Consider the following 26,656-nt stretch of genomic DNA (forward strand, 5'->3'; position numbering starts at 1 on the left):
GCATGCCCATACAAAGAAAAAAGGACAAAGAATCATACACCAAGGGTATTTATCATTATTTGGTAGAGGGATTATAGTAACTTTTCTTTTTTATATCTTCCAAATTGTCAACAGTGAACATGAATTATTAGACTGCGGATATTAAAATATGACAAATGGAAAAATAATTTACAAAACAATTTATGAAGACTATTTACAATTTATGACCAAGTCCTCAAAAGCAAATGCAACAAAAACAAAAATTGACAAATGGGACTTCATTAAACTAAAGAGCGTGTACACAGCAAAAGAAATTATCAACAGAGTGAACAAACAAACTATAGAATGGGAGAGAATATTCACAAACTATGCATCCAAAAAACAACTAATATCCAAAATCTATAAAAAATTTAAATCAACAAGAATAAAACCATCCCATTAAAAAGCAGGCAAAGATTTGAACAGATGCTTCTCAAAAGAAGATACATAAGTAGCCAACAAACATATGAAAAAATGCTGAACATCACTAATCAGAGAAATGCAAATCAAACCACAAAGAGACACCATCTCACCCCAGTCAGAACGGCTATTATTAAAAATTCAAAAAATAACAGATGCTGTCCAGGCTGCAGAGAAAAGGGAATGCTTATACACTGTTGGCAGGAATGTGAATTAGTTCAGCCACTGTGGAAAGCAGTTTGGAGATTTCTCTAAAAACTTAGAACAGCGCTACCATTCAACCAAGCAATCCCATTACTGGGTATATATCCAAAAGAAAAGAAATCATTGTACAAAGAAAAAAAAATGCACTCCCATGTTCATCACAGCACTACTCATGATAGCAAAGACATGGAACCTAGGTGCCAATCAACGGTGGACTGGATTAAAAACATGTGGTACATATACAGCATGGGATACTATGCAGCCATAAAATCAAAGAAAATCATGTCATTTGCAGCAACATGGATGCAGCTGGAGGCCATTATCCTAAGTGAATTAACACAGAAATAGAAATCCAAATATTACATGAACTCACAAGTAGGAGCTAAATCTGGCATACACAAGGAGATACAGATGGGAACAATAGACACTGGAGACTCTAAAAGGAGGGAGGAAGGGAGGAAATGGCTGAAAAACTTCCTATGGGGTACTATGTTCACTATCTGAGTGACAGGATAAATAGAAGACCAAACCTCAGCATCATGCGATATACCCTTGTAACGAACCTGTGCATATACTCCGTGAATCTAAACTAAAAATGGAAATTTGAAAAAGAATATTCACAAACATAAAATAAATACAAATTACAAAAACCATAATAGGTGCAGTTTTATTTTATATCTAAGAAGCTAACACAGATAAAAAGACATGAAAAATAGTTAAAGTAATAATAGAAAATAACAACAACTGTCATGGTGAAGATTTTCCTGTAGCACAAATCACTATATGATATGGTTTGGCTGTGTCCACAGCCAAATCTCAACTTGAATTGTATCTCCCAGAATTCCCACGTGTTGTGGGAAGGACCCAGTGGGAGGTAATTGAATCACAGGGGCTGGTCTTTCCCACGCTATTCTCGTGATAGTGAATAAGTCTCAAGAGATCTGATGGGTTTATTAGGGGTTTCTGCTTTTGCTTCTTCCTGATTTTTCTCCTTCTGCTGCCATGTAAGAAGTGCCTTTTGCCTCCTGCCATGATTCTGAAGCATCCTCAGCCTATGGAACTGTAAGTCCAATTAAATCTCTTTTTCTTTCCAGTTTCGGGTATGTCTTTATCAGCAGCATGAAAACAGACGAATACAGTAAATCGGTCCCCGTAGAGTGAGGCATTGTTGAAAAGATACCCGAAAATGTGAAAGCGACTTTGTAATTGGTTAACAGGCAGAGGGTTGGAACAATTTGGAGGGCTCAGAAGAAGACAGGAAAATGTGGGAAAGTTTGGAACCTCCTAGAGACCTGTTGAATGGCATTGACAAAAATGCTGATAGTGATATGAACAGTAAGGTCCAGGCTGAGGTGGTCTCAGATGGAGCTGAGGAACTTGTTGAGAACTCGAGTAAAGGTGACTCTTGTTATGTTTTAGCAAAGAGACTGGCAGCACTTTGGCCCTGCCCTAGAGATTTGTGGAACTTTGAACTTGAGAGAGATTATTTAAGGTATCTGGTGGAAGAAATTTCTAAACAGCAAAGCATTCAAAAGGTGACTTGGGTGCTGTTAAAAGCATTCCATTTTAAAAGGGAAACAGAGCATAAAAGTTCAGAAAATCTGCAGCTTGACGATGCAGTAGAAAAGAAAACACATCTTTTGAGGAGAAATTCAAGCCTGTTGCAGAAATTTGCATAAGTAGCAAGGAACCTAATGTTAATCCCCAAGACCATGAGGAAAATGTCTCCAGGCCACGTCAGAGACCTTCACTGCAGCCTCTCTCACCATAGGCCTAGAGGCCCAGGAGGAAAAAGTGGTTTCATGGGCCAGTCCCCCCATATTGTGTGCAGCCTAGGAACTTGGTGCCCTGTGTCCCAGCCACTCCAGCAGTGGCTGAAAGGGCCCAACATAGAGCTCAGGCTGTGGCTTCAGAGGTGCAAGCCCCAAGCCTTGGCAGCTTCCATGTGGTGTTGACCCTGTGAGTGCACAGAAGTTAGAATTGGGGTTTGGGAACCTCTACCTAGATTTCAGAAGAAGTATGGAAATGCCTGGATGCCCAGGCAAAAGACTGCTGCAGGGGTGGGGCCCCCATGGAGAACCTCTGCTAGGGCACTGTGGAAGGGAAATGTGGGGTTGGAGGCCCCATACAGAGTCCCTATTCTGGCACTGCCTAGTGGAGCTGTGAGAAGAGGGCCACCATTCCAGACCCCAGAATGATGACAGATCCACCAACAGGTTGCGCCAGGAAAAGCTGCAGACACTCAACACCAGCCTGTGAAAGCAGCCGGGAGGCAGGATATACCCTGCAAAGCCACAAGGGTGGAGCTGCCCAAGACCATGGGAACCCACCTCTTGTATCAGTGTGACCTGGATGTGAGACCTGGAGTCAAAGGAGATCATTTTGGAGCTTTAAAATTTGACTGCCCCGCTGGAATTTGGACTTGCATGGGGCCTGTAAACCCTTTGTTTTGGCCAATTTCTCCTATTTGGAATGGCTGTATTTATCCAATACCTGGACCCCCATTGTATCTAGGAAGTTAACTAACTTGCTTTTGATTTTACAGGCTCATAGACAGATGGGACTTGCCTTGTGTCAGATGAGACTTTGGACTGTGGACTTTTGGGTTAATGCTGAAATAAGACTTTGGGGGACTGTTGGGAAGGCATGATTGCTTTTGAAATGTGAGGATATGAGATTTGGAGGGGCCAGGGGCAGAATGATACGGTTTGGCTGTGTCCCCACTGAAATCTCAACTTGAATTGTATCTCCCAGAATTCCCACGTGTTGTGGGAGGGACCCAGGGGGAGGTAACTGAATCATGGGGGCCGGTCTTTCTTGTGCTATTCTCATGATAGTGTGTAAGTCTTACAAGATCTGATGGGTTTATCAGGGGTTTCCGCTTTTGCTTCTTCCTCATTTTTTTCTTGCCACCGCCATGTTAAGAAGTGCCTTTTGCCTCCTGCCATGATTCTGAGACCTCCCTAGCCATGTGGAACTGTGATTCCAATTAAACCTCTTTTCCTTCTCAATTTCGGGTATGTTTTTACTAACAGCATGAAAAGGGACTAATACACTATAAAAGGAGAAATGGTCCTCTGAGCTACTTTTCCAAAGGAAATTTAGGATTATAGCAATGTTGAAAAGTTTTCTTAACCCTCTCTGCTGGCATCAGACTTCCCACTTTTCTGCCTGACCACATGTTCCCATTTTTAAGTAGTAGCTCTACATTTCCCCACTGAAGTTTTCCTTGTGACTACGCAAAACCATATTAGTTTTTTTGCTTCTCAGAACTCACATGACAATCTGAGTAACACTTACGTTTACTCAAATATTTTTTTACAAAAAATTTTTTTCTAGTTAATGATATTATGTCTCCCTCCTATGAATCCCTAGAGTACACTGTTTGTTGGTACCTCTCATATTTTGCATCTTCCAGCTACTTCTGTGCTTGTTTTATCTGTTCAACTAGACTGTGAATCTCCTACAGTCAGGGAATATCTTATTCATCTTTACGTACCATGAAATGCCTAGCACAATATGTTGTACTTGGTTAATAAATAGTCTTGTTCCATTAGGTGAGCAGTAAGATTATGAGCATTTCAAATCAGGTATCTCACCTTCTGCTTCTAATACTTATAGTACATAGCTTAGGTCTAGACACAGTGATGTATAATGTATACTTATTGACTCCTATTTACTGAAATAGCCTCAAGAAATATGTTGTAGAATGCATGATATCTAATGCTGGAAACAAAAAATTTGAAACAAATAAGTGAAAGAGCAGGTAAAGTAGTCCTTAACTTTAGTCTCATAAATAAACAAAATAAATTGAAAATTTATACATGAAAAAAGTTCAGTAATTGGATTTAGAATTTAGAATTCAAGGTGCTATGGTTTCAATGTTTGTGTCTCCCCACAATTCATTTGTTGACATATGCAATACAAAAGTATTACCTCTTAATACCTCAAGTAGGCCCACAATGCAAAAGTTATTAAGAAGTAGGGGCTTTGGAAGATGGTTAGGTAACAAGAGCTCTGCTCTCATAAATGGGATTAGTGCTCTTAAAAAGGGGTTCAAGGAAGCTTTTTTATCCCCTTGCCTGTATGAGGACACACAGAAGGTGCCACTTATGAGGAACGGGTCCTCATCAGACACTGAATCTGCTGGCACCTTGATTTTGGACTTTCCAGCCTCTAGAATTGTGAGCAATAAATTTCTATTGTTTATTCTAAGTTACCCAGTCTAAGGTATTTTTTCATAGCAGCCCAAATGGACTAAGAAAGTAAAGAAAAAAAATTAACAATAAAAAAAGTTATGCAACCAGGTTTTCAATAAGCTAAATAAAAATTAGAATTGAAAGTCATAAAATTTCTTAACTGGAGAACTAAAACATCATGCTTGTGAAGATTTAGCCACTGAAATGTTTATAGGTAAGGGGATGGTGTGAAATGACTTACTCTATAACCATCTTTTATATAAACAAAAACTGTGAATAATAAAAAAGTGAGAAAATCTCTACAAATACAACCTTCACAACTGTAATAACTGCCCCCTTTACCCCCTAAACAAACACAAAATACAAATAACCACTCTACTATGCTTACAGGTGCCTTTCATGCATGTCATCGTTGAAGAACATAACTCAATGACCCGAACAGCAAAAGTTCCTGGTTCCTCTGCTGGCACTGTCAAAATGGAAATCTAAAAAGCAAAAATAAAGTATCAGACACAGCTGTTAGATCTCATTTTCATTCTTCTAACATTAAAATGCTGTTAACTTCTAAACTGAGTATCTTTTTCAAACATCTCTTGATGTCTGAAAAAAATATGGCTTGTAAGGATTTAATTTTGGAACAGAATTTGAAACATTTATGTATCATTTTCATAATTCTCATAGATAATAACTTTTAAATATCTTTAATATTTATTAAATCCTTACTTACTATAGGTTTCTTACTATAAACTTACTACAGGTTGAGTAACCATTATCTAAATTCCAAAATACTCCAAAATCCAAAATTTAGCACCGACATGATGCTCTAAGGAAATGCTCATTGGAGCATGTTAGATTTTAGATATTCAGATTAGGGACATTCAACTGGTACACTCCAAAATCTGAAAAAATCTGAAATCCCAAACACTTCTGGTTTCAAGCATTTCAGATAAGGGATACTCAATCTGCATTTTTCAAAGGATACAATTATGACTTCTTAGTTCTGAAATATGTGTATTTTGCTGTTTGAAACCAGACCATATTAAATCAATCTTGATTACTCATAATGGCTAAAAACAGCAGTTAGCATTAATAATTAAAGATGTTACCCATTCCAATTATATTGAAGCAAGCAGTCAAACTATATATATATCAAAACATTTGAAAACAATTTTTAAAGACTCCATTAATAAAACTAGAAACTCAGAATCAAAAGTAAAATGTAAAATTATTCTTAAGTACTATTTATTTATATGTAGTATGCTATCCTAGGCATTAATGATATGCTAGATGGCTTTATATTTTAAAACTTTAAATGACCTTCAGGTCAATGTTTTTTGTTTTTTTTTTTTTTTTTTGAGATGGAGTCTCACTCTGTTGCCCAGGCTGGTGTACAGTGGTACAATCTCGGCTCACTGCAACCCCCGCCTCCTGGGTTCAAGTGATTCTCATGCCTCAGCCTCCCAAGTAGCTAGGATTACAGGCATGCATTACTACACCTGGCTATTTTTTTTTTTTTTGTATTTTTTGTAGAGATGGGGCTTCACCATGTTGGCCAGGCTGATCTCCAACTCATGACCTCAAGCAATCCAGCCACCTTGGCTTCCCAAAGTATTGAGATTATAGGCGTGAGCCACTGCGCCCGACCCAGGTCAATGTTTCTTTGTAGATCCTAAAGTTTCAATACTAATCCTCAAACTAATATTCATCTGAGGAAATTTTATCCTCTCACATAGAAAATACTTGTCAAAAGGGAAAAGCCCATTTGCACTTTGCCCTGTAAGTGCTATGCTACATTTTGACTGAGAATGTCACAGTGATGGCCCAAAGATGAAACACCTAAAACAAATTTTACATAGAAATTATTTTGATAACCATGACTATCCTACTTTTATGTGCATTTCTAGCCTCAAAATGTCTCAAAACTTTATTTCTCCATGTTCCTCTTAACTCCCTTTGTTCATGATAGAAAATGTACTTTAGCATTAAAGAGATAGAAGCCACTAAGACATTGAATGTTGAACAATAGTTAAATGAGTACAACTAAAAACATGACCATAATTGGAAAAGTACCTTAATGACTTCAATAACATGTAAGGACGTCTTTTGATTTCTACGACTATCACCTTTTTTTTTTTAACTGAGATGCAATTAGTAACCTCCTACTACAGTACCTCCGTCACCTGAACTCTGAGAAGTTAACTGTCTCAAACCTCATAGAGATGATAAAAAACCATCAAAAAAGAATTCCCTCAACCCTCTACTATCACTTCCATAAAATTTACCTGGACCCACACCTATTCTTCCCTCTAAGTCTCATCATTCTATCAATACTGCACAACTCAAAAAAAAAAAAAAAAGAAAAAAAAAAGAGAGAAGATGAAAGAAGAAAACTCTCTACAGGGAACAAAGAAAGACAATCAGGACACACACTTTAGACTGATCACTCTGAAGGATATGTAGAAGGCAGATTTGAAGTAGACAAGATGAGAGGCAGGGTGACCAATTACAAGTCAGAGGTGATGAGAACCTAACTGGAACAGTGAGAAAAGGCAGATCAAAGCAACTTTTAGGAAGTACATTGAAGGACGTGAAGTTGATGAGATGTCAGAGAGGGAAGGAAGAAGTTGCCATTGAAAGGATGTCAGAACTGTTCCCAGAAGTAGGGAACACTGGATGAGGAGCAGTTTGTGGAGGGAAGATGGTGAGTTCAGTTCTGAGTGTATTCCATTTGACAGATGTCCAGCAGGAAGCTTAGCATGTGGGCCAGACACTCCTGGGAGATACAGAAGTGTCTGTCACCAAGATTTATGCAGAATTGATATCATGAGACTACACAGAGTCATCTAGTGAGTATGCCCAAAGCAAGACATACTGTGGGCTGAGGGAAAAATACTGAGGAGCCCTGATATTTAAGGACTGAGTAAAGGAACAAGAGCCCACTAAAGAAGTAGAGAGGAAACAGCCAGAGTCATGAGGGGAACCAAAGAGCAGTTTCATGGAAGCCAAGAGTACAAACGTATATAATATATAATTATATAATATATTATATTATACGTATTATATATAGTATATAATATGTATTACATATTATATATAGTATATAATATGTATTACACATTATATATATAGTATATAATATGTATTACATATTATATAGTAATGTATTATATAATTATTATATAATGTATAATTATATATTACATATTATATATAGTAATGTATTATATAATGTATTATATAATACTATATATAATGTATATATAGTATTATATACTATATATAATATGTATTACATATTATATATAGTATATAATACATACTATATAATACATAATATATAATATGTAATACATAATATATAATACATGAAATATATAATATATAATACATATAATATATACTATATATTAATTATATAACATATATAATATATAATATATTAATTATATAATATATATAATATATAATACATTAATTATATAATATATATAATATATAATACATTACATAATATATTATATATAATATATTAATTACATAATATATTATATATAATATATTAATTACATAATATATTATATATAATATATTAATTACATAATATATTATATATAATATATTAATTACATAATATATTATATATAATATATAACAGCATATATGAAGTATATATAATATATAAATAATAAGTATATATAATATATAGCATATATATCTAATATATATTATATATATACTATATATTATATAGTATATATACCAGCATATATGAAAGTATATACTAGCATATATGAAATAGAAAGTAGTATATATATATACTAGCATATATGAAATAGAAAATGCTTGTGTATGTGTGTGTGTGTGTGTGTTTGTGTGTGTGTATGTGTCTGTGTCTGTTTAAAAAAAATGGTGCCAGCAGCAGTGGGGAGAGGCTGAAGATACAGGAGAGAGAGCAGGCAATAAAGGGTGGTGTGTGTGTGTGTCAAGAGCACTTGTCAAAAGGGCTGGCTTTGAACAAGGAGGGGAGCCTCCTGATTCATTCCTGGGCTGAAGTACACACGTGGTGGTGGGGCAGGAAGTCAAGGACTACTGCGCGTGGTGGACAGCCTCACTATTTTCAGCGAAGCAAGGTTGGTGGGGGAGGGGCAGCAGGTTGAGAGGAGCAGGGGATAAGCAGGGTGGGTAAAATCAGGAAGACTAGGATTAGGCACTGAGGGAAAAGGGAAAGGGGCTGTCTGAGGCCAGTGGAAGAACTGACTGGTGGTGTGTGCTGAAGGTCCAGCTGAATAACGCTGGCACCCTTGTGTCTGTGGCATGGTTAGTCTGTCTGGTTGCATGGTTTTCTTAAGCAGCCATCAGTGATCCAGATGAAGATTACAGCCTGACTCAGGGATGGGATCTTCCTCTGTGGGTGTAGTGAAAGGACATGACAACATGGGTACTGAGAGTGTCAGACAAAGAGCAATTCAGAAGATTTACTATGGGGTCTAGCACAGGGAAAAGGAAAAGGGCAGAAGGCAGATGATAAACTGAAAAGAAACAGGGAATGAGGAGTTGTACGTCTCTTAACAGACTGGGTGGGGGTAAGAGAATGAAAGAGCTGGAAGGATAGGAGCAGATTAATGCCACTATAGATTCATGACCTTCAGACTCAACTGGTCCATTAATATTGCCCAGCAATTTGACCATGAGACAGTACACTCTCCAACTCCTTATGGTGATTATTTTACATCTTTCCTTGAGCTTCTACCCATCCACATTTGCACACCCCCATTCTCAAAAGATGACCTCACCTTGTTTATAATTTAAAGAATAAATGTAACCCATAAGATGTGAATTCCCAAATCTACAAATGCATTCACCCTCTGGTTTCAACGTGTCTCCCATTCCATCCAAGGGCAACATTTTTGCCTGTTCTCTGAATTTTAGCCTCCCCAGCCTTTGCCTGGACCTTGATCTATCAATTATCCTCCTTCTTACTTCGGTATCTTCAACCTCTCCCTCTCTACTGGCTTCATCCCATCAGCTGAAATATATACTAATCTTTTAAAGTAAAGAAACACCCTCTTCATCTCCACATCCCTCTTCAAAGACCAGTTCCTCTCTCTTACTCTTCACAGCTTAGCTTCCTCCAAGAGTTATCTCTATTTGCTCTCTTCACTCTTCTGCCTCCCTGGCACTCTTTGATCCACTCACAAACCTCATAGCTTACTGGGAGATACAGACAATAAATCAGTAATTGTAGGACAGTGGAGTAAGTAATATAATAGCTGCTGTACTATTTCTTCTACCCACCCATGCTCATACTTGTCACACTGAACTACAGTTGCTACTTATCAGTATCTGTATTCTCCAGACCGTAAGCTATTTGAGAGCAGAGATGCTATCATAGTGACCACTATCTCCTTAGAACCCAGCAACACTGGCTGGAAGGTAAAAGGCACTCATTGTTTGCTGAATGGCTTAATGAAAGTATTTATGCTTACACATATAACAAGTATATTTGGGGGACTTTTTTGTATATAACGTTCATTTATTAGCAATAAAAATTGTTACAAATGAATTGACTTTATCCACTCACATATTTCTTTTATATAAGAAGAAGCTTTCAACTTAAAGAACTTTAGGAGCCTACTTTTAGCAGTGGCATACAGAACTGAAAGTCACGCCTACTGAGTAAGGTGAGTTTATCAATCACTATAAAATATGGTCAGAAGGAGAACTGGTACCCTGGAATTTAAGAGGTCTGACTGAGGAAAAATCAGAGGCATAATGACATTCCTCTATGGAACTGGGGGTAAGGAGAAAGAAGAGGGTACTGAAATGAACAATGGTGGTAAGTAAATACCATAACCGGGGACATGTGGAACCAGGCCTAACAGTGGACTTATAGTCATTGCCATAGGGTTGGCTACTGTCTTTTCCTACCAGATTTTTAAATGTATTCTCTGGGGATTCTCTTTTTCTCCCCATAACAATGTATTTTCAATTTCACAGAAATAATCGTCAAAATCTAGTATTTAGTCTGATTTTCCTAAAATAAATCTGTTATATAAGATGCAACTATTTGTTCCACTGGATGGAAATCCTTAAGAAACCAATGCCATTACATTATTGCCATCATGTATTTTTTAAAAACACATTTAAAAAATATGACAAGCTGAGTACCCTAATCCAAAAATCCGAAATCCAAAATGCTCTAAACCCACCCCCCCCCAAAAAAAACCCTAAAATCCAAGCACTTATGACCCCAAGCATTTTGGAGAAGGGATACTCAAACTTTAGTACATATAGCTTAATACGCTGTATTTTGCCAGTATTGATTTATACATATTACCATGTAGATTAAGTTCGTAACAATGTTATTAGCACAGGACTGAATGAGGTTTCATCTCACACCTGTTAGGATGGCTATTATTAACAAGACAAGACATAACAAGTGTTGATGAGGATACAGAAAAAAGCAGACCCTTTACACTGTTGGTTGGAATGCAAATCAAATCTATACAAACATTATGGAAAACAGTATGGAGGTTCCACAAAAAAATTAAAAATAGAATTATCCTATGATCCACCACTCCCATGTTCAATGCAGCATTATTCATTGCAGCGAAGATTTGGAAACAACCTAAGTGTTCATCAATGGAAGAATGGGTTTTTTAAAAATGGGGTGTGTGTATGTATAAACAATGGAATATTATTCAATCTTTAAAAAAGAAGAAAGTCCTACCATTTCCAACAACATAGATGAACCTGGAGGACATTATGCTAAGTGAAAGAAGCCAGACACAAAAAGGAAAGTACTGCATGATTGCACTTATATGTGAAATACAAAAAGCTTCAAATTCATAGAAGCAGAGAGTAAAACGGTGCTTGCCAGGAGCTAGGCAAAATGGGGAGACGTTGGTCAAAGGGTACAAACTTTCAGTTACACAAAAAGAATAAGTTTTAGAGATCTAATGTACAGTACAAGACTACAGTTAATAATATGGTATTATATATTTAAAATTTGCTGAAAGTAGATCTTAAGTGTTCTCACCACAAAAAAGGTAACTATGTAAAGACATACGTTAATTAGCTTGAGTGTAGTGATTAGTTCACCGTATATATATACCAAAACATCTTCATATATACAACTTTTATTAAAAATATATAGGACTGAATTTACCTGTTGATCTGAATCTGTTTTTAGGACAGATCTATCTGTAATCAGCACTGCCCTGGAGATCTGCCTGTAATGCACAAAACAGTGAAGCAGTAATTCTGATTCCATGGATAAGTTTCGTTTATAGTTATATAACCACCAGAAGGCACGTTTCAAAGATTTAAGTCAGGATAAAAGTGTCACCTCCCAAAACCAAGTCAAGTTCGGCTTTAATCTTTCCTTGGCTCATGAAAGAAGAATGCCTGACCTACAGACAAACCCCAGCTGAAGCAAAGGAGTTGAAATTATGCTAGGCTTCCCTAAAACCAGACCCCGTAAGTGAAGTAAGATATTGAATATATCTTTGGTTTGGCATTTATTTGCATGTTACCTGAAGAACAGAATTATACAGGAATGTCAATGAAATTACCTTCGCTTGCTAATGGGTGGAGGGGGCCTTACCTGTATTGCACACGTGAGCACATGTTCTCAGAAAAGTAACTGTCCTCCACGAGGAAATGCTCAGAGATTATTCTCTGACCAAACTGATCTATAATTGCTTTACATCTATAAAGAAGATAAGCATACCATAAAAGTTCATATTAATGATTAAATAATTGAGAAAAACAACGTAATCGGCTACCAATTTTGAATCTAAAATGAATTTCTCGTGAAGACAAGATTTAAAACTTGCCTACAATTCCACGTTTTCTGACACAAAACTGACAGTAAATGACAGAATATATATTCTTGTTGCTATTTTGAGGGCTTTTAAAGTACAAAATGAACATGGAATACAACTTAAACATGTATTTTGAATGCCATTAATAAGAATAAAGTCAGGTTAAGAATTATAGTAAACCATAAATTTCCTAATATTTAGGAACATAAAAGCATTTCCTTTGTTTAGAAAACAGGCTTTTTTTTCCCCCCTTCACAGCTCTAAGAAAAGAAAGAGAGAAAAATTGATTAAATACCTTGCTATACCATTCAGAGCCTGTAAAGGCCTTTTACGAGGTTTTTATTTTTCTGTTAAATGTTGGTTTCTCTTTTGTCCAAGAATAGCTATATGGTCACGTGTTGGATAATGTTTGAAACAGAAAAATGTGATAGAGCTTCTTTTAATATCTGTTTCCACTTTACTTCAAAGGATGATCATAGAAAGATTTCTTTGAAGTGCTGTTTCCAAATAAGGAAAACACTTATGCACGGACATTATCAGGTCTCTGTCATCTGATATGTGTTGGAACAATGAATCATATAGAACCCTCCATTGACCTTCTTTCAATGTGTCTAGATAAAAGGATGAAAATTAGAATCCATCTCCTTGCAGTGCCACAAGTTATAAATGTACTTTATAGGGCTCATTATCCAAACTAATGGACTAAGGGCAACATCCTTGAAATGGACTTACCAGCATTGACAAAGCCAGTATGCAATATTTCAGGAACTATATGCAAATGACTGTGTGTTTGCTATATCTTTTGATTATGGAAATATCAATTTATTTGTGTCACAGCTTCTCCTTTGGGGAACAGAATTATTTTATTAGAAATGACTTATGTGTTGTTGCCCCTCATAAAATGCTAGCAAATTAATTCCAAAAGCATACTGTAAAATATACTGGTATAAGTTAAAATCTGTTCAATCACTTAAAAAATAAGCCATATAAGTGATATTTTCCAGGAATAAAGGCATTAAAAATAAAATGACTAACACTCAAGACCAATAGTGAGAGGAATTTAATTTGTATTTCCTAAAGGCAGATTATAATATGCTGGTATTTTTTAATAAATGGCATCCCACTGTTGTAAGGATAGTCTATGATGTCTAGTGATGTTACATGTACATAATAGATATTTTAACCAATTAACCACCTTTTAATATAACATTTGTAATATTAGGTTAATATTTACATGATTTTTTTCCATCTCATCTCCACCTTCTTTCTCTTCTACACTTCTGTTTCTATACATACCTCTTCATATTTCATTGAACTAGAGCTCTTGCCTTATAAAATACTTAACAAAATAGATCTGAAGTATTTACATCTGATATTCTCCAAAATAATGTTTTAAAAACTGAAAATATAAGTAATTCACTCAGTCTTCTATTTTAAAACACTCATATACCATTTGAAACACAAAGTGCTTCAGGCAATTGAGAAGAGAAATCTGCTGTCATTAAACATCAATCTCTATTTGTCCTGTAAGCACTGACAAATCTTTTTCTTACCTTTAATTCAGAGACTATGTAAAGTCAAGAGGAAATAACTGGGCAGAAAAAAGGGGTTGTTAAATTTCTATATCTTGATAGGGGCTTAGGTTATACAGATTTATCATTTGTTAAAACTCAGTTAAGAAGCACTTAAGATTTGGACCCTTCACTGTATATAAATTTACATCAAAAGAAAAACACTTAACAAATATTGAGCTCCAGGTAATAATATGCAAGCTGGAAGTATTTAGGGGAAATTTTACTGACATCTGCAATTCACAGTCAAATGCATTAAAAAGATGACTCGATACATGGATAGAGGGGTTAATATTTGGGTAGACGTGTGACTGAACAAGTTTATTAAAATGTTAATTATAGAATCCAGGAGGTGGATATACAGGTGTTCTCTTGAAATTCCTTCCATGTCAGTATAAGTTTGAAAATGTTCATCATAAAATGTTAAAATAAAACCGGGGGAGGGGGTCAGTGTTAATGTAAATCTCAGACCTGAGTGTAAGTCTTTAAAAAGGGTTCCCATTTAAACTGTATTATTAAACCTGGCCCTCAAGCTTTGTAGGCTTCTAAACATGAACAAGGTTGTTTTGGTGGTAGCCATACCTTTGGTGACAGACATTTGTTTCAAAAGTTATGATATTAGAAAGAACTAATGGAGATCACTCAAAAGGCAAGTATGGGGGTTTGGGAGTTAGGGAGCTCAACCATACCAGGAGAAGATACTAATACATGTGCCTATTTATGCTGAGGCTTCTAAAGAAACGGTGATTCTCAGAGCAGGAGGAGGAAAAGGAAGCAAATCAGAATCACACCTGGGGGACTTTTTGAAATTATAAAGTACCCCTGGAGATTCTGATAAGCTCCCAAATCCCAGGAAAAAATCACTGTCAAGCGTGCCACTGCTACTGTTGTATCTCTTATGTTGTGCTAGGTGGAGAAAAGTCAAGGGCTATTGGTACAGATAAAATATTTGTTTCTGCAGAAATTGAGGTGATGGTCACATATGCCCAAGTCTCAGTCTGGTAGATGATAGTAACATGACTCACCTGATAATATCACGCTGAAGTACTAAGACTCTAGGCTTAAGCAAAACTGCTCAAATCAAGACATGTTTAAGCAAGTGATAAGATATGTTTTCCTCTCAGACATTTAACTTACTGTCATATATTCAGCGTAATTGGGAAAACAATGAATAAAAAAACATTGATTTTAGATCTAAATTTAGTCTTTGTATTATAAAGATTCATATAAAAAATTAGATGACATTTAATTAACAGAAAGCAGCAAAATAAACAGCGCTGCCAGAGTCATGAAAATACCCCTCCCACATAAACCTGAGGAAGGCAGGAAAGATTAAACCACGTAAGATTTAGTTGAGGGCCTTGCTGAGCCTCATAAATAGTAACTTGAGGAGGAACGTAACAGGTGTCTCCAGTTACAGGGACACAATGACCAAGCTGACCATACAGAACACTCAAGCCAGACAGAACATTTCTAGAGCTAAGCTTTCTAAATCAATAAATCACAAGTTATTCAGTTATTGGTTCAACAATATAAGTGTGTAGATAGCAAAATGATGATGAGGAAGAAAATAGTAAGATGAAAACTCAAAATCTGGAATTTGGCCCAGAAGAGAAAAATAACACTAAAACAAGTATTCAATCTCTGTGATCTTCAGAATGAATATACCAACTAATTTTATGATAAAGAAAGCAGAAATCACATATGGAATAATTTAAAGGAAAATGTACTAAGGAAATTAGAAGATTCTCAATCACTGAAGAAAACAAAATAATTTTCCCTAGTCACTATGCCCTTCTGAGCTTTCTCAAACACATTAGTTCAAATGCCACCTCATCCATAAAACCATTTCAAATGCTTCCCACTCATTTTTCTTGGGTGAAAAACACTCTACTAGTTCTAAACACCATTAACAGGCAAATAACTTCAAATCTATAGTTTTAGGCTCTGACTTCTGTTAAGTTCTGTATCCATACTTGTAATTGTCTATTATCTACTACTTTCTGGATAGACTCCAAGCTCCCTTTTAATAAATACTTAATTGAAAAACAAAAATTGTATATAGTCAATGTGTATAATGTAATGACTTGATATACACTGTGTAATGATTACCACAAATGAATTAACACATCTATTGCCACCCATCATTACCATCTGTGGGTGTCATGAGGAACTTAATACCTGCTCTTACCAAATCTCAAGGAAATAATATAGTATTATTAGCCAAGCATTTTTTAAAACTAGCATGCTACAAACTGAGTTTATCATGGCTCCTCACCTGCTCCCACTCCCTTGGAATCCCTATGTCAGGCAATGGCATAATCAGCAGTTTTCCTACCTCAAATCTCTTTTTATATCTAGTCTGCTACAACATTTTGATTGCACTTTATAAATACTTCCTGAAACTAGCCTCTTCTCTCCGTCTCCACTGATACTGCCTTAGACTCTTACAATGTCTAATATGATAATGACCTGCTAGCAAATTGGTAGTTCATTTGTTCAACATAAATGTATAGCATAACAACCATGTGCCAAGCACTGTTCTAAGAGGTAAGAATAAAAATGTTTTGCCCTAAAGGACAAGATTCAGACAGAGACAATTTTTGAAGATTCAGGCAGAGACAATTTTAAGACAATAGCAAAGTCCAGTGATAAAAGATAAGGATAGGGAATTACACAGTACTAGAAGAGGTACCTAACTCATCTTATGGTGGAGGGGTGGAGTATCAGGGAATGCTCTTTGGAGGAAGTGACACATTTGTTGCTTTTAAAGGATAACATACAGTTAAGCAAGCAAATAAGGATACAGATATCTCAGGTAGAAGGGCAGAATTTGCAGGGTTACAAAGGCAAGTAAGAGAAGAGCAGGTACAGAGACCCATGAACAGATCAGTATTATGTGACAATAAAATGAAAAGCAAGTAGGGAAGAGAGATGAGCCTAGACAGGGAGACAGAGGCCAGATTACAGAGTCTCACCCGTCATATGTCATGTAAAAAGGTCTTACACTTTATTCTGAGATTATATAAAGGCACTGAAGCTTTTTAAATAAGGAGGGGGCCAGATCTGCATACCGAACAGATCTCAATGTGCAATTATCTTATAAATTTAGTTGTTCTGTAATGTCCCCCAGTAGACTGTAAGTTCCTTAGAACAAAGACCCTGATTGTCTTATTCTCTGCTGTATCCCCAGTGCCTGGCAAAAAGAAAACAAATAATACTTGTTGCATGGATGGGTGAATGGATGGATGGTTAATGAAGTATTCCGTACTTTGTGAATAGTGTAGAGACAGGAAAAAAACGATACAGAATCTCTGATTTAGGAGGAAAAGAATCACTTTCCATCACAGTGCTTCTTCCAAATCATTGCCAGAATTACTAACTTAAAGTAGCAAATTTAATCTTGTTACCTCTGATTATAGTCCAAATTCCTTATTAGCATAGCACAGAAGAATCTTCACAATAGGTCTCCCCCACCACTGGATTCCAAGGTCTCCAATTATATTAATAGTTATTGTTAGCTAACATAGCTAGCACTTACAATGTGTAACAAATGGTTCTACAAGTTTTGTCTATTTAGTTAATACTTATAATAACCCTATGAAGTAGGTGTAGTCAATTGTCCAAGTTTCTAGATAAAGAAACTGGGTCACAGAGAGTTAAACGATTGCTCAAGTACACACAGCTAGTGACAAAGTCAGGATCCAAATCCAATCTATCTAACTTTAGAGCTGTACTCTTTACTGAAGTCTCCTTGTATACAAGGGCAAGGTCCATGTTTCATTCACTTCTTTATCCCCATAACAACTAGCACGGGGGTTGGCAGACGTTAAGTATCCAGAATATGACCACTACCATTTTGCAAGCAGGCCATGCTAAAATCAGTGCTTCAGCAATGACAAATGGTATTAACAGTCAGTCACCTCAAACTTGGTCTCACATTCTATTCATTACTAACTTCCAAGTATCTAGAAAAGGCATAGACAGCCGGACGTGGTGGCTCACGCCTGTAATCCCAGCACTCTGGGAGGCTGAGGCCGGCTGATCACCTGAGGTCAGGAGTTCGAGACCGGCCTGACAACATGGCAAAACCCCGTCTCTACTAAAAATACAAAAATTAGCCAAGCGTGGTCACGGGCCTGTAATCCCAGCTACTAGGGGGGCTGAGGCAGGAGAATCGCTTGAACCTGGGAGGCAGAGGTTGCAGTGAGCTGAGATTGCACCACTGCACTCCAGCCTGGGCAACAAAGCGAGACTCTGTCTCAAAAATAGAAAAAAAGAAAAGAAAAGTCAGAAAAATATATCTGACATCAGAAAATATATATTCCTGACATCAGAAAAATATATTCCTGACATCAAGAAAGAGTCATAGTAGGAAAGCTGGTAAGTGAGACAGGTGAAGTACACAGGAAACAGCAGCTGAAGTAATTAATTACAACTATTGGTTATAGATGTATCTGGTCCTAGTCCAAGGCCATCTCTACCCTACCGATATATAAAATACTATACTACTAAATGGCCAGATCTAATTTACAGGAGTTTTACCTGGTCAGCATAGCTGCAAAGGAAAAGAAAACTGTTCAACTAGAACATTCAGTTTTTCTAAAAACAGTCAACGGAAGCATGCAGTATTAGAATTTAGTGAAAAGGTTTAGAAAAGAACCACTGATGCATACCTACATCCTCTCAAATAAGAAAGCAGAACTAATCAAACAAAAATGAAAAATAAAACCTGGCTGAAAATAGGTATGCATTTGGTTACATATTCCATATACCATGATTTAGTGTGCCTCCTCAATGCCCTATTTCTTCGGTCAAAGTTTGTACAGTGTTTTGATGTATAATCACCACATTAAACTCAATGCTATGATCACTTATGCCTCTCTCAGTTTTCCTAAATGGAGAGTGCAAAGAAAAGCACAAAAAGGGTTATAGCCAGTCTTTAATCTTTAATCATTTATTTAACTCAAAGTTATTCAGTATAATGGCTACTAGGAACCTGCCTTGGTTCTGGAGATACAACAGTGAGATCCTGCCTTTTCTTATAGAGAAATTATAAAATGATCATACGAGGGGATGTGACAGTGGGGAGTGGAGACTGACAGAGGGTTCTGATGTAGTCTGTGGGATCACAGAATAAACTCAGAACTTTGACTCAAAGTATAAGTAGTTCTTAACTGTCCTAAAGAGGAGAGAGGATGTCAAGTGTTCCATATAGAAAACTAGGAAAAGAAAGGCAAACTAAAACCATAAGGAGACAAATGCAAATCTTTGCAGATTCCTTAGTGAGTACCCTAATTATACTTAGAACATAACAATTGTTTAAGCCAGCCTTGAATCCTTAAAAAGAAATGTATGTTGGATTTGCCTAATACAATGTCAAGGTTTTTCCCTCAAAAAACTATCCCTCACTTTATGTTCAAGTCCTAACAAAATATCTCCTATTACTGGTTATCTCTCTTGTATGTTTGATTTTGAATGGCAAAGCTGTGTTTGGTAAAGATACGCTGACCTGAGCCAACTTCAGTCAATGCTAGCTTTTATTTATAGAGACTATTTGACTTGCTAGTTTAAAGAGGAAAAATTTAATATAAATATGGTAATTATTACTGAAGGTATAAATATGAACTTATACTTTTCAAGTATTGCTTGAGTCTTAAAACTTTTAAAGATCACTTAAGCAATTTAGTATAGTGAGAATATTGTAGATGACAGTAGTACTATGATTACAGGTCAAGTTTTAAAAACTGGCAAGTTACAGAAATAAATAATTATAGCTTAGAATATATTTTCCAGGAAGAGATTCATATACAGAATCCAAAATCATTGCATTCTGAAAAAACAAGATGGACAAGAAGATCATGTTCACTGGAAAACTGGGGTTCTAGTAATATAACAATATAATTAATAGCACAAGAAGACTGTGTGCTATTTAATTTATATTCATAAAAGCAGGCACATCCAAGTTGTTCAACTTTTTTAAATTTCTCACTGGGACTGAAGATTATGCATTATGTGAGAATGGCTTACATTTGAGCATATAAAATACTTTAAGATAATTTATTTCTAAATAAGGAAAAGCCAAGTACTTTCTAAGAACATTATCAAAGAACTATCTAAGAACTCAACCAAGGAATGTCAAATCTAGAAAGATATCCAGAGATTACTGCAGAGTCCATGTCATTCATCTTACAGATAAAGGATCCGGTCCAGAGGAAAGGATTTGCCCACTGTCATTCATGGCACTAGTGGAAATCCAAGTCTCCTCTCATTCAAGGGCTACACAACCTTTACTCATGCCTTAGAAGTTACAAAACAAGACATGTCTTTCTATGAAGATATTCTTAGAAGCAGTCTGCCTGCTATTTAAAATTCACGTTTGATTGTTGGTATATCTGGCAGTTTCATATTGATACGGCCTTAGACTGAATTAAGACCTAGAGCCCCCAGTTTGTCATGGAACACAGTACCCTTTACTAAACCCTCATTTTTACCTTACAGATCAGTGTTATCTAATCTAAGGACTTCCTATACTAGATTCACTTGGGGTTTTCTTTAAAACTGCAAATTACTGCATTCCCCCTAAGCATATTAACCAATTTCACTTTCTGAGGGTGAAGAACAGAAATCTGCATTTTTGCCAAGATTACCTGGTAATTTTGGGGCACATTAAAGTTTGAAAACCACCAATCTAGAGATTCATTTGGTCTCTAGACCATTAGCTTTCAGCTATCTGTTGCAACTGGAATCTGTACCAGATCATAAAAAAGAGCTCCTCTGTTTAGAGCATGTCATAAAAACTAAGTCAAAGGTAAGGAAAAGGTAGCCTTTAGTTCAACAAAGGCAATTACTATACTAGCATACCTTTAAAAAGCAAACAAACAAACAAACATGAGCTATGCAAATTATTCATGTCACATGGGACTGAAATGGGACCCCCAGGGTAAAAGAATCTAAGCAAATAAACACCAAATAAGCAATTCATTATCTGGCTTTCTGTCATGGGAACATACTCTTGTAGCAAAATGAATGCACAAAGAAAAATGATTCTAGAAGTCTAAAGACAACTATTCCTTAACTTCAACAGAGTTCTTCATGAATCAAGATGTTAACATCCTGGGCCTTTAGGGATTAATTTTTCTCTGCAAACTATCATGTTTCATTTTGTACTATCCTTCTATAAAAGTGCTAAAGGTACTTTACAAGCCATTTAAAATACGTATCAATGTTATCTTATACTACAGAATTACTCTTCTAAAGCAAATTTACTATCTAAGCATTACACATTTCCAGAGTTGAGGATTTTCTTCACCGTAATTCAAAATACTAGTTTTTTCACTACAACTAGTCTATAAGAAGTTAATAGACATTGTATGCCACTTAAACAATACAAAACTTTTGTCAAATGAAAGAAATAGCTTAAAATTTATATTATTTAAGCTTCCAGTTCAAATATTAAAATGTTTTATAACCTCAAAAATACTATTTAACTATATACTCCTAAAAACAATCATCTCAGAAATACAGGTCAGTAGATTGTTGAGAACATGTAAAAAAAAGAAAAACACATTGCAATTTAGATAGTTTCTAAAACTGGATCTAAAATATTTAAGTTTCAGTGTAGAAGGCAGAAATCAAAGAATATTTTATCCAGTGTAATTCAGACCAGTGATTATAACTGAAATATAAAATACACAGTAAACAGATGGTGTTCAGCTCTTTTAAAGAAAAGGTAAATTCTTATTTCAATCCTAAAGCAGCCTATAGGCCTGATACTATTGTAAAAAATTTATCCTCAGATAAGAGGGCAGCATGGTTTATGACAACAACCTACCTAAAAACTCATTAAAGTCTTTTCTCTTGGAGTGACATGCATTATCAGCAGAGATTAATCTGATGAGTCTTTAGGTGAATTCCATTTTTAAAAATGCAATAACAGAGGGCTTTGTTGTCATCTGATGAAAATCAATTAGAGGAGGTAAGGCCACAAGGAAAACTAACATCACTCATCACCCACCCCCTGGCAGCTGAAATGATTTGTCTTCCAAGCTTGGATGACCAGGAGCTATAGGCATATTGCAGGGAAATTAATTTAGTTTCTATATTCTGAACTCACTATTCTTGTTCTGGAGGACCTAAACACAAATTACTTTTAATCAAGGTTGATATGTTATTAATACCAAGGAGGATCTTTGAAGAATCTTTTTCTTAAAACTGACTTCAGCATTTTTCACTTGTGTTTGGGATATGTATGTATATATATATATGAAGGTTACTTATATCATCCTTACTTTCTGGATTCTTTGTCCACTACAAGGCACTGTACTGAATGGCGAAGACAATAAATTCCACCAAACACAGCACACATCCTAGAAAGAGAACAGAAAAATAAGAATTAGGGTAATTGGGTTGAAAATAAAGGTAAAAGTATTTTCTTTTAAGTATTTTACACTTCATAACTGGTATTACAGAAAAAACATTTTGATAATGTATTATTTTCTCTATCATAGTATTAAAAATCTCTCAGAGGCAAGATTAGTAATATCTTGACACAGTAGAGGTGTTACTGATAATAATACAATGCTGACACTTAGAACTGTGAGCAAACCAGAAGTGTCCCTAAGCAAGAGCCAATTATCCCCCGAAAATCAGCTCCTGCCTACCTAAGATACAAAGAACACAAACAGCTTCAAGAGGTAATGCATGTATGACAAACCCAAGAGAAATCACCATTGAGAAGTGTTAAAGAGGAATTAAGCAGGGAAGACTCTGGAAAACTCCTAGATATTTTACTTACAATAAATGTAAACAAAATCTCCAGTAGCCAAAACTAAACTGGGAACTGAAAGCTAGAGCAGTAAACATGAGTAAATGCAGCAGAAGCCCTAGGGAGTGTGTCTATCTCAGTAGTAATCTAAGTGCATAAGTTTTAATGCACACATAAGGAGAGGAGAGGCCTTAAGATCCAAACAAGGCAGTAAGTACGAAAGGAGATATTTTCTTATATCTGGATTATTAAAGAGCTATGCCTCAGTTAAAGGGTAACCAAGAAAAGAAATCCACGTACAAAAAGAGGGAGAAAACAAGCAAAAAAACCCCATTTTTCTTTGGGTGGATCCCTGAATGGAGGAAGATTACACTGTGTATTTATTAATATTATCAGTAGTCTGCCCTCATACATGTTAGGGGTTTGAAATTATACCACTATATGATACAAGAAACTCTTAGCCAATAAAATATAAAATATCATGAGAAGTGGTTCTGGGTCAGTGAGTAGACTCCTGGACACTTAGGGGAAGCAATGGCTAAAGCTTTCTGGTGGAATAAGACTAACCAAGGCCACATGAGATTGCCACAGATAGAGTCCCTAGATGATGAGTTTATAATCTAAAATTATACAACACATGAGGAAACACATCTTACTTTGAGTGAGCAGACAAAAGAAATAGGATTAAACTCCCCAAAATGTTATTCGGATGGTATAACTATCTGATTGAGATTATAAAATGGGTATGCTTAGGGTGAATGAATCAAAAACACAGGAAAATAATAATGGAATGTCCAGAAAGACGACTATGGTAGGCTGAAAAATGCACTCTCCCATTAAGATGCTCACATTTTAATCTCTGGCTCCTGTGAATATATTACCATACCTGGTAAGAAGGACTTTACAGTGGTGATTAATGCACTGATCTTGAGACTGGGAGATTATTCTGGTGGGTGCAACATAATCACAAGTGTCTTTAAAAGAAAGAAGTGGCCAGGGAACAGAGGCTCACACCTGTAATCCCAGCACTTTGGGAGGCCGAGGCAGGCGGATCACCTGAGATCAGGAGTTCTAAGACCAGCCTGGCTAACATGGTGAAACCCCGTCTCTACTAAAAATACAAAATTAGCCAGGTACGGCGGTGCATGCCTGTCATCCCAGCTACACGGGAGGCTGAGGCAGGAGAATTGCTTGAATCTGGGAAGCAGAGATTGCAGTGAGCCAAGATCGCGCCACTGCACTCCAGCCTGGGTGACAGAGTGAGACTCCATCTCAGAAAAAAAAAAAAAAAAAAAAAGGAAAGAAAGAGGCAGGGCCCACGCCTGTAATCCTAGCACTTTGGGAGGCCAAGGCAGGCAGATCACCAGATGTCAGGAGTTCAAGACCAGCCTGGCCAACATGGTGAAACCTTGTCTCTACTAAAAATACAAAAATTAGCTGGGCATGGTGGTGCACACCTGTAATCCCAGCTACTTGGGAGGCTGAGGCAGGAGAATCACTTGAACCTGGAAGGCGGAGGTTGCAGTGAGCTGAGATTGTGCCAGTGCACTCCAGCCTGGGCAACAAACAGAGCAAGACTCTGTCAAAAAAAAAAAAAAGAAAGAAAGAAAGAAAGAAAAAAGGAAAAGGAAAGGAGAAAGGAGACGGGAGAGGAGACTGGAGAGGGGAGGGGAGGACAGGAGGCAGGAAGGCCAAAGTCAAAGAAGATGATGTGAAGACAGGAGTAGACGTCAGAATGATCCCACTGTTGGAAGTGGGGCACATGCCAAGGAATGCAGGCAGCTTCTATATGCTAGAAAAGACAAGGAACAGATTCTCCCCTAGTGGCCCGAGAAGAAATGCAGCCCTGCCAACCAGTTTTAAACTTCTGACCTCCAGGATGGTAAGATAATAAATTTGTGTTATTATAAGCTACTAAGTTTGTTATGGCACCAATAGGAAAGTAATAAAAAGATCCATGAATGTATGGAAATGATGACAGAAGTGGCATTACAAAACAGTGGGGAAAGAATGGAACCTTGAAAAAATGATTTGGAAGGAGAAGAGCCAAGATGGCACACTAGACACAGCCAATAAAAGCTTCTCCCACCAAGAGAGACCAGACAATCAAGCAGACAAGCATACTGCGAACAGATCTTCAGGAAGAAGGCACTGAGAGTGGATATACGGAGAAAGAATGCAGGCCCCAGGGCTGAAAAGGGAGGAGGCCGAGAAGACTCCATGGGGTTGCCAAACACCAAAACTTGTTCCTGGCCACTAGCGGCTCCTAAAGAAGGGGTGAGTGAAATAGGCATAGAATGGTTCACCTTTGTCATGGACCTCTGGAATGCTAGATGCAGGAGCCCCTATGAGCCCCATGGACATTTGAGATGGCAAGGAGAATTGCTCGGAGAGTTGGTAGAGACAGAAATCCAGTATACTTGGAGCCCAGAAGGTTTGGCACGGGAAGAGTTGCAGTGGAGCACAACCAAGGGAGCCCATCCCCCAAGGCTCACCATGCTCCTCTAGGTGGTTTTACCCTTTGTGAGCAACTGGACCTGGAGATTGCAAGTCTATCTTACCTGCAGGATTGGGCCGGTGTGATCTAAACAAACCCCCATGTGCTGATATCTCCTCTGGCCACACCTGCTTTCAGCACAGCCTCAGCTGCCCTGACAAAATCCTTGCCAGAGTTCACTGTCATAGATCATTGACTGACAGTCTCCACCTTCCCATCAGAGTATTTTTGAAGACAAACTTCCCCCAGTGAGCATCCACTTGCAGCCTCCCCTCAACGGTGCGCACTCAGCTACAGCCTCCCCAAGCCACGCTGCCAGGGCCCACATGCATAAGAATCTACCACCACCACATCAGCGCCCATGCACACACAAACCAACCACAGTCCCACTGACACACTGGGAGCCCTTCCCTCAGCGATACCATTGCTGCAGTCACCCATGGAGCCCAACACTGCCCTGCTAGTGTACACTTGCCTGTGCCCCAGCTGCCACAGCACCCATTCTGTGCCTCCCACGCCCAATTGCAGCAGTTTTGCTGGCAGCCCCTGTTGAAGAATTGTTGCCATTGGAATGGGAACACCTCACCTTCTCCAGCACAGCAGGTGCTTGACCTCAATAAACCAGAACAAAGTAGCAGGCCTGGTCCCAGCCACCTAGGGTTAGAGCATGCAGCCCAGGACAGGTGAGCTGAGCCTTGGCCACCTGAAAGTACCCAGAAAGGAAGCCAATGAAATAAACCCAACTTATACCACAAACAAACCTTCAAAAAAATAAAAAAATATAAAAGCAAAAAACCCATATAAAAAAAAACCCGGCAACTTCAGAGGTTAAACACCAGCTCACACAGACGAGAAAGAACCACCGTAAGAATTCTGGAAACCCTGGCATCATCCAGATACCAAAACCTGGCAGAGATATAACAGAAGAAGAAAACCTCGGGCCAATATCCTTGATTATTTCAATAGATGTAGAAAAGACTTTCAATAAAATTCAAAATCCATTCATGTTTAAAATGCTCAATAAGTTAGGTATTGAAGGAACATACCTCAAAATAATAAGAGCCATCTATGACACACCCACAGTCAATATCATGCTGAATGGGCAAAAGCTGGAAGCATTCCCCTTGAATACCGGCACAAGACAAGGATGCCCT

General features: G+C 37.2%; 1 protein-coding gene across 5 annotated transcripts in view; it reads right to left on the reverse strand.

Moving 5' to 3' along the window:
- CHM (CHM Rab escort protein) overlaps window positions 1–26,656 on the reverse strand; it is a 187,413-nt gene that overhangs the window by 27,825 nt on the left and 132,932 nt on the right. For all 5 annotated transcript variants that reach the window (XM_003824441.6, XM_024927340.4, XM_034950572.3 and 2 more), the window contains 4 exons: window positions 22,530–22,607; window positions 12,448–12,552; window positions 12,010–12,073; window positions 5,230–5,326 (listed from right to left, as the gene is read on the reverse strand). In XM_003824441.6, the coding sequence (XP_003824489.1) occupies window positions 5,230–5,326; window positions 12,010–12,073; window positions 12,448–12,552; window positions 22,530–22,607 (344 nt within the window). The remainder of the gene's footprint in view (window positions 1–5,229; window positions 5,327–12,009; window positions 12,074–12,447; window positions 12,553–22,529; window positions 22,608–26,656) is intronic.

This window comes from Pan paniscus, chromosome X, assembly GCF_029289425.2.
Source record: "Pan paniscus chromosome X, NHGRI_mPanPan1-v2.0_pri, whole genome shotgun sequence".
Lineage (NCBI taxonomy): Eukaryota > Metazoa > Chordata > Mammalia > Primates > Hominidae > Pan > Pan paniscus.